Source organism: Pygoscelis adeliae, unplaced genomic scaffold (assembly GCF_000699105.1).
Source record: "Pygoscelis adeliae isolate BGI_AS28 unplaced genomic scaffold, ASM69910v1 Scaffold145, whole genome shotgun sequence".
Classification (NCBI taxonomy): domain Eukaryota; kingdom Metazoa; phylum Chordata; class Aves; order Sphenisciformes; family Spheniscidae; genus Pygoscelis; species Pygoscelis adeliae.
Genome location: NW_008824866.1, coordinates 799,141 through 808,909, shown reverse-complemented (window position 1 = coordinate 808,909; position 9,769 = coordinate 799,141). Strand labels below are relative to the sequence as shown.

General features: G+C 37.3%; 1 protein-coding gene across 1 annotated transcript in view; it reads left to right on the top strand.

The window, feature by feature from the left end:
• Positions 1-9,769, top strand: part of MATN2 (matrilin 2) — a 64,467-nt gene that overhangs the window by 39,861 nt on the left and 14,837 nt on the right. Inside the window, 4 exon segments of the mRNA XM_009324403.1 lie at positions 407-414; positions 1,409-1,531; positions 3,678-3,800; positions 6,512-6,634. Coding sequence (XP_009322678.1) covers positions 407-414; positions 1,409-1,531; positions 3,678-3,800; positions 6,512-6,634 — 377 coding nt within the window.

Genomic DNA, 9,769 nt, shown 5'->3' with positions numbered 1-9,769 from the left:
TGAGAAAACAAAGTATTTAAATGTTAAAATTCACATTAGTGTGGGTGTTCGTATTGTAAAAGACGTTGCCAAACAGATGCAATTTTTCACAGAGAATACTGGGGGGTTTTGTTGTATTTTTTTTTCCCTCATTTTTTATGTGCTCTGAGAAGTTACACAAGCCTCTTCATGATGATGTGAACTCTTGGAAAAAGGAGAACATTCCAGCTGGAACTTGCTTTAGCTAGTAAAAACTGACACCTCATCTTCACTTGTTCAAGCCAACGTTCTCTCTATCTATGTATAATGGTAAATCTGGACCAGTTACTGCAAACTCATTGCTTAGTTAAATAAACTAATAAACAGCAATATTTAGAACTAAGTAATTTTACATTAAGTACAGGATTTTTTTAATGTAAATAAATAGCTGCAGACGTGCCTGTTCACATCTGTAAATGATTTGCAAATAGAGACATATGAGACTGTGTTTGTGTCTGAGGGAACTCCACTACTTTTGATCAAGTTAAGCTAAAATGATTTGAGCCTATATAACTAAAAATAGCCATTAACAAGTCGGCAATAAAATATTATGAGGAAGTTCATTAAAAAGCTTTTTTCCTAAAATGTGCTTTTTCTATACTTACAGAGTCAGCAGATTACATAGTACATCTGCAAGTGCACGTATCTCACCCTACTGCTTTGCTGTCCATTCTATGAGACAATGTAATTTTTAAACCCAATTCACACATCTCTCTCCCTTCCCCCAGCCTTCATCTTTCACACAACCAGTTGCATACAAGACTAAAAGTAAAATTTCATTTTATCTTATTTGGAATAGGAATAGAAAAATCAAAGAAAAGGAACATATTAAGGTGCTCTCACACTCATAATTTGTATCTATCCCCCACTAGGCTTTAACTGCTTTAACCTGTTGGCAGGTTAAAGTTTTAAATTGGTGATTTCTCATCCTGTTGAAAAAGAATTTACTGTTTATGAAATAATCTGAAAGCCATAATTTCTATTTCAAGAGTTACTAATATTCATACTTTCTCTCTGAGAAAATTTTATGGTGAACAAAAGAGAGTCTTGCTTTTTAAAGAAAGAAAGCATGATTCTGCGAGTAAGACCGGGCGGGATTTCAAGGTTCTCCCTTCACTCCACTTCGCATTGGTTTCCCTTTGTGATTTTTGGCAAGGGAGATCTGCACTTAAAGTTTGTTATCTGCCAAGTGGGATGGTTGTATTCATTTCACTTAGGTGATGTTAATTAACTCAGGTTACTCAAATAGGTGGGGATACTGCATAAATAAAAAGTTGTAGTGATCTTTTTCCCTTGCTCTGCAAAGGCATTGTGTACTAACTACGGTGTCATAGTGTATGTATCTAAGGCTCCAATGTGATTTCTTCCTATTATTAACACAAATCAATAGGAGTGGACCACTGTGCTGAAAGCAATCATGGCTGCGAGCAACTGTGCCTAAATACTGAGAGCTCCTATGTCTGTCAGTGCTCTGAAGGATTTGTCATCAATGAGGACCTAAAAACCTGCACACGTAAGTCTTGTGCGAACCTCCTTGACCTCAGCTCAGCTGGGAACGGTTTCTGTTTTCATACGGGGAAGAGGACACACCTTCAATTTATTCTTGCAGTCCGCACTTCGATAGTACTTCAATAATGATTTGAAAGCAGAAACAGACAGAAAAAGGAATTAGGAAAGGATACTTGTCAAGATAACTGTAAATCCTCACATATTCAGAAAAGTTTTGGAAGATCTGTTCATCCCCAGGTGTTGAGGACAGTTTTTCAGTCACATGACAAATGTGTCTGACTGACAGGTCATCTTGACAGCAGTGTCCCCCAGGCAAACTGCTTCAGCTTACCTGGGGCAGGCAGAGAAGTGAGAGTCCCACACTGAGCTTTACCTTTTGCATGGGAGCCCTTAATAAGAGAACTAAAGTTGTCCTGACAGCTCTCCACCCTTTATAAATCTAATAATCATTGAGAATCATTGCAGTTTTGCAAATAGCTGAATTGCCTCTTTCACTGGAAAAATAATATATAGAAAGGGCCAGGAAAAGAGTAATGTGAATGCATTTTGCCTGTAGACTTTTCCTGGACCTCTTTGATGAGAGGGTTTTGGCCACTTTTTCTACAGATTTTGGAGGTACATTATTTTTCAAGCTTGTTGAGTGTTGGAGCAGCTCCAGAGTTTGCTCCTTTTCTTGCACTCAGGCAACACAGTTTTAACAGAAGTCAAACTGCAAGTGCTCAGTCACAAAAATGATACAGGGAGAAGTGAGGCAAATCAGCAAAGGCAATTTGTCTTTGTCTTTAACCTTGTCTTTGCCTCCATGCTAAGCTTTTTAGCCCCATCCAATACCTTGACAGACTTTGCTTCTGTCTGCCACTGCAGCTCTCTAGAAAGGGGCAGACAGTAACGCAAAAGCAGAACTAGCGTACATGTAACAGCGATAGGGTCTGCTAGAAACAATTTATCTAGACATTTATCTAAAAGAACCACTGGAAATTTAGAAACAGCCAAACTATGGAGCTTTATCAACTTGCAAATGGAAAATGGCTTTTCCTTTTTACTATAAAGAGGTGTTTTTTTCACTCTTGAGTTATTTTCCTCCAGGCCGTACTTGGAGACCTATCAGCAGCATTAAAACAGTGCTGTGGCTTCTGGAATCCCTCTGTGCAATGAAACTGAGAGCTTTTGAACAGCTCTTCTTCTTGCTGGCATACCCCTCTCCTCATATATATTTAGGAAAGAGATTTGTCCTATTCCTGAGCTCCAGATGAGTTGTTGAAACCTCGTGGACATTGTTAGACTATCATGAAAAGAGTTTTGGCACTTTGGGATTTCCTGAATGAGCAGTTGAATGGAAGGGATTAGCATTTAACATATACCACTCCTAATGGGAAAACATCTGGGAATTACAATTCTGGTGTCATATACACAGGCACAAGTATCTTAAGACAGCTGTGGGAACACCTGAATGGTAAACAGATTTCTACTCTGACAACTAATTACAAAAAAATGAGTGACACCATGGGTGTAGCCAATAGATAGTAGCAAGTGCTGCCTGCAGGATCCCAGGGGTCCTATGTCTTCGTATTGCAGAGAAGAAACACTTAGTAAATTTGAGATGAAAAATGGACCATATTTGACAGTACTTGTCATTTGCAATTCTTTGCAAAAGCTTGAATAGTGTAAGCCAAAGCCCACTGGGTTCCCTGAGAGATTTTTCTGCTTGCTGCCACAGCAGCTGGGTCAGGCACACAAGTGAGTTCTGGGGACTGCCACCTTCACATCGGACCATTTAGAGACTGTATTTAAAGAATGTTCACAAGGTAGCTTTTATGTCTTTGCCACTGTCTTATGTAAAATCATTGCTAAAGTGTTTTGTTTTGGTTTTTTTAAAATCAATTTGTAAGTACTGAGACAGGGACTCTGTTGAGCATAGGAAAGTATGATTTCTCAACTCTATTTAAAGCAACCAATGGGAAGTACACCACAAGGCCCTCTTACATTTTATTGAAGCTGTATGTATAGTATCAGATAAGGAACTGGATTATTGTTTAAGCAGTTCAATGTATTTATATTTACTTGCTTATATGCCCTGCAAATACTAGAGATGAAAAATAATTGATTCATTATTTGTTAAATTCTTTTAATAACTTCAATTGCTCCTACAGGAGTTGACTATTGTGCTCTGAGTGATCATGGCTGTGAACATTTATGTGTAAATGGTGACAGATCTTATACTTGTCAGTGTTTTGAAGGATACAGGCTTCGTAACGATGGGAAAACATGTAAACGTAAGTTATTATTCAGCAACTCGGAGTTAGATTTTTATTACACACATAGAAGAAATCTGTAAGGTAGTATTTGATGGCCTAAACATTGCTGTCCAGTGTCATTTTAAATGCTCAAGGATTCCAGAAGTTCATGGTTTCCCCTTTGGTGTCATATTTGCCAGCAGTATATCAATATCTTGGATCTGCTAAGGCATCTAAAGTGGTACTGGATGCATAACTTTCAGGCACCTGAATCACACCCTAAACGTCTGTGCCATTTAAAAAGTAGCCCTCAAATTGGACTGTTGTGGATCCAAAACTCTTTTTTTCTGACTTACATCCTTATATGGGACAACTGTAATTTTCTTCTCAAATCAAGGCAAAAATATATGATGTTTCTAAAGTCTTATACAGCATGAAGCTTGCAATATTATTAATGGAAAGTTCATTTTGTCCAGCATGGGATAAAGATGATTGCAAAAGAGATATCATAATTGCATTACGTATTTGACTACATTATGCAGTTATGATGAGTGACAGATATAAAGAAAAAATTCATTGCAAATTTTTCTCCATTTAATAGAGAAAAATGGAGAATGATCACTAAGTGATCAAAGAAGAATCATGGATAAGTCTCTGAAAAAACACACAGGCATTAAGAATTTTGTAACTGTAACCCCAATAATATCCATAGATCTCATCAACCTCTGCTGTTAAAAAACATGTACAGAAAAATAATTAAAGTCATCCATGACTGGTAATAAAGATATTACCATGACAGATGAAAAGCTCCTTATTCTCAGTTTGTGTATCACAACAACACCCTACTTTGTTATTCCATGCAAACAGAGACAAATTCTGTTTGTCTCAATTCTGTGCTTATACTGACACTCTAAAAGCAAGTGAAATGTTCTGTCCATGCAGAGGTCCAGAGGGATCTAGATAGATTGGAGCATTGGGCTATGATTAATGGGATTAAATTTAACAAGTCCAAATGCCGGATTCTGCACCTGGGACAGAGTAACACCAGGCACAAGTATAAACTGGGAGAGGAGTGGCTGAAGAGCAGCCCTGCAGAAAGGGACCTGGGGGTGTTGGTCGACAGCAGGTTCAATATGCGTCAGCAGTGTGCCTTGGCAGCCAAGAGGGCAAACCGCATCCTGCGGTGCATCAAACACGGCATAACCAGCCCGTCAAAAGAGGTGATTATCCCGCTGTATTCAGCACTGGTGCGGCTTCACCTTGAATACTGTGTGCAGTTCTGGGCCCCACAATTTAAGAAGGATGTGAAGGTCTTTGAATGCGTCCAGAGAAGGGCAACAAAGCTGATGAAAAGCCTGGAAGGAATATCCTATGAGGAGCAGCTAGGGTCTTTGGGCTTCTCTAGTTTGGAGAAAAGGAGGCTGAGGGACAACCTCATTGCTTTCTACAGCTTCCTGAGGAGGGGAAGCAGAGAGGGAGGTGCTGATGTCTTCTCCCTGGTGTCCAGTGACAGGACACATGGGAATGGTTCAAAGCTGCGCCAGGGGAGGTTTAGGCTGGACATGAGGAAGCATTTCTTTACCAAGAGAGTGGTCAGACACTGGAACAGGCTTCCTAGAGAGGTGATTGATGCCCCAAGCCTGTCAGCGTTTAAGAGGCAATTGGACAATGCCCTTAACAACATGCTTTAACTTTTGGTCAGCCCTGAAGTGGTCAGGCAGTTGGACTAGATGATCGTGGTAGGTCCCTTCCAACTGAAATAGTCTGTTCTATTCTATTCTAAGTCCTTGCGGAAAAATAAAGGATGTGGGGAGGAAAGTGAAAGCAAGATGTTAGTTTATCTAACCTTAATTAATATTTTATTTTGAAATATGAATTGTATCTAAATTCTGTATCAGAAAACCCCACTGAACATCTGCTTGCCCAATTACAGCTGACAGTTTTCCAGAATTTCACAGCAGGATCATATAATTTGTCTTTCTCGCTACCCTTAATACTACATACACCAAACTTTTGTAATCCTATTTTACAGAAGAATGACAAACACCTTCTGAACTTAAGCACAGAGAAAAAAAAGCATAACTGTTTCAGGTTTGAGCAGGTTCATTACTGAAGGTAAAAAGATGATGGTAGAAACATCTGTTTCTCACCAGAAAGTTTACTTGAAATGTGGATGTGGGATTTAGGTGCCTTTGGAAATCACTAATCTGCATGCTAGGGACACGTGAAATTCTACAAACTCTAGAACTGGAACAGTGCACTTTTCCTTAATAGTGAGGTTGTAAAATTAGCAGGACAAAGATGTACCTTTTTGTTACAAGAAAAAAAGACAGCAGGTGCTATAAATGATTTGTAGTATTGAGTCCAGTATATTAGCGAGGACAAGAACATTCAGTAGTTGGGAATTGTAAGACTTTGAACATCTTGCTCTTAACTAACACAATTTTTTATCTATTAAATTATTCCCAGGTAAAAATGTCTGCAAATCAGTCAATCATGGCTGTGAGCATATTTGTGTTAGCGCTGACAATTCCTACATCTGCAAGTGTCGTGAGGGATTCGTATTGAGAGAAGATGGCAAGACGTGCAGAAGTGAGTGACTGGTATCTATTGAACATTTTTGCATGTGCATCAGGCAAGGAAAGAAAGGGTTTTTTCACTTCTCACTGGGAAAAAAAACTTCCTTTTGATATCTACATTTTTTTAACATGTTTTCATTCAAAACCTGTATTTATATCAATCATTCCCAGGACGGGACATCTGCAAATCAGTCAGCCATGGCTGTGAGCATATTTGTGTTAACGAAGATGACTCGTATGTTTGCAAGTGTCATGAGGGTTTTCTGCTGAGGGAAGATGGGAAAACATGCAGAAGTAAGTACTCTGATAATTACTCATAGACTTTTATCTACAGTATGTGGATTTGTGGAAGTGTTCTAATAAATACAATAACAACAGTTTACTGTTATAATATAGGAATAGTATTGTTATACCTACCAGAAGCTTGTAAGAGACTCTGTGGACAGAAATAGTGTATTTTAATAGCCAAACTGATACGACTGGAGACAAAAAAGATCCACATTTTTTCAGATACCAAGGGTTAGAAGTGTTTGCTGCCTACATTTTTGCCCATTTCCTCCAGTGGTATCAGTAGACCTAATAAAAGCTATTATTGCTCCCAGCATGATACATTCGCTGTAGATGTGCTTTAACGAAATATCATCAACTGTTCTCAGATAAAGACATTTGCAGTTCAGTTAACCATGGCTGTGAACATGTTTGTGTTAATGCTGATGAGTCATACATCTGCCAGTGTTACAAGGGATTTGCACTAAGGGAAGATGGAAAAACATGCAGAAGTAAGTATCCTTATCTTTAGTAGAAGACTTCCTTTACAATCTGTGCATTCATAGACAAGTTTTAAATACCGGAACCGTTTTTTTTTTTCCAGATAAAGATGTTTGCAATTCTGTTGACCATGGCTGTGAGCATGTTTGCGTGAATACTGATAGTTCATACATTTGCCAGTGCTACGAGGGTTTTGTATTGAGGGAAGATAAGAAAACTTGTAAAAGTAAGTTATTTTATGTTACTGTATTTTTTACACTCAGAGGTCTACTGAAGAAACATTGTATTAGAGGTAGGTCTTCTTATAGGGGATTTTGCCTGACAAAAAGGAGGATAAATTCTTTATTTACTGGGAACTTATTACTTTTAGTTTGTACTGTTTTGGCAATGTTCTCATTTATCAAACTGTAAATTATTCCTAGATAAGGACATCTGCAAATCAGTCAGTCATGGCTGTGAACATCTTTGTGTTAATAATGACAATTCATACACTTGTCAGTGCCATGATGGATTTGTACTAAGGCAAGATGGGAAAACATGCCGAAGTAAGTAGCTTATGAATAAAAGAAGAAATTTCATTTTCCTTTTATTAGGAGATTATTCACTGATTCATAGTGGTCAGAACAGAATATTGTTCTCTATAGATCATAAGACTTCTATGAATTAATTATTGTTTGAACTAAAGATACATTTCAGAAAATCAGCCAATTTTAAGGTTTGAACGTAGCTTTTAAAATGTGAACTTCATTTCTAGATTATGTTGAGATTTAATCTTGAGCATAGGATGTTGCTGTATTTTACTTTGATGGGTTGAAGTTCTAATTGCCACTGTGTTGTTCTGTGTATATTCATGCAGATCATGACTAACTTAACCTCTTAGCATGTTCTTTTGTAAATGATAAGCAGATGAAACTCCTTCAGGCTCTTTATATGTTTTCTAATCTTTTCATAAATCTCTTCTTGCTCCTCTAAAGCCTCTGCTATTTATCAGCATCCTTGTGGGGGCACCACAGAGGTACAAAGTCTTCTAATAGGAGACACAGCAGGGTCCAAGGTAGAGGAACTATAACCCACCTAATTCTTATTTGAATCTACCTATCTTTTTTTATCTTTTATCTTTTTTTTAATCTATCTTTTTTTATGACCAAAGATAGCATTAGTCTGTGACCAAAATATTCTGCTAGCACTTGTGTTCAGTTAATTATCTGCCATGATCATAAGCTGTTTAAGACTCTCAGTAACACAGGTGTCCCACATCCTGTAAGTACAGCCTTCATTCTTTGTTTCTAAATGTTTATGCTTAGTTCTGGCTATTTTAAAATACATATGATTTGCTGTTATCCAGCTTGCAAAAAGATTCATGTCTCCTTATATCAGCAGCTGCTCTATTTTTATTTGCCATTCTCTCAAAACTGAAGTAACCTACAAATTTTGTCAGTGATTGTTTTGTATTTTCTTTTGGGTTGTTCATAAAAATGTTCAGTAGAGGAGCAGGGCAAATTCTTAGAAAGAAAGGCACTTGATGTTTCCCCATTTACAATTTATTCTGAAGACTTCTCACATTCTCAGTGTTAATCCATATAATGTTGATTCTGTAGCCAGTTTTCTTAACCAAAATAAATACCAAGACTGCTGCCTTGCTGAATGCTCCATTGTATGAACAGCATGAGCTTTAGAACCAGCCTCATAATCAATTAGAAAAGATATTTATTTGGTTTTCCAGGATCTATTTTTCCATACCACCAAGTTGATTGATATTAATTATCTTTTCTTTGATTTTACTCTGAATCAAGTTCCACATTATCTATTCCATTATTTTAATGCAGATCAATATCAAGCTGACAGGCTTACAATGAACTACTCATCCTTTTCAAACACTGGAACAATAGTATTTTTTCAGTGTGTGTGCATACACTGGGGATGGAGACTGCTCAGTGTTTTGGGGCTTCCTCGGAGTACTAGGAGTTACTGAAAAATAACAGTCAGCATGCAAGGTGTTCTTCAGCCAGCTCTTTTACAACTCTTCGCTGCAAGTTATCTGGAGTTACTGATTTAAAAATGTGTGTGTCTTCAGTAGGTACCGTGTGACCTACTTCTTAGCTGGTGAAACTCTTCAACAATATCATCAGTAGCCTATTATTTCATAAGTTCAGATCTGAATACACGAAATATTTTTAACTTTTCTGCATTAAGATTGGCAATTCTACCATTTCTATCCATTAATTAACAATACATTGTTAGAATGTTTTTTGTTCCTAATAGTCTTTAAATAACTTACTCATACTATCCTTTATTTTGTTGGCCATGTGCCCCCTTGTCCTTTATCTTATTATTTCAGCGTTTTCAAATTCCTAATATTTTCACGTTCAGTAAATACTGTGAATATTCCTTTCTTTCGATCATTATTCAAATCTTACAGCTGTTTGCAATTTCTAAAAGAGGTTGCTTTTTTAACTACTCTGGCATTCTTTTTAGATTATGGGACTACATTTTTGGGGGGTATCTAGTAAAATAATCTTAAATAGTGCAATCATTCACTTTTTTTTTATTATTATTATTATTCCCCCCCCCATCCCAAAATACTCTGGCTCATATTTGCTTTCAGCTACATAAAATTCATCCTTTTGAAGTAATAGCCATGTCTGCTGCTGGTTTGTGTTT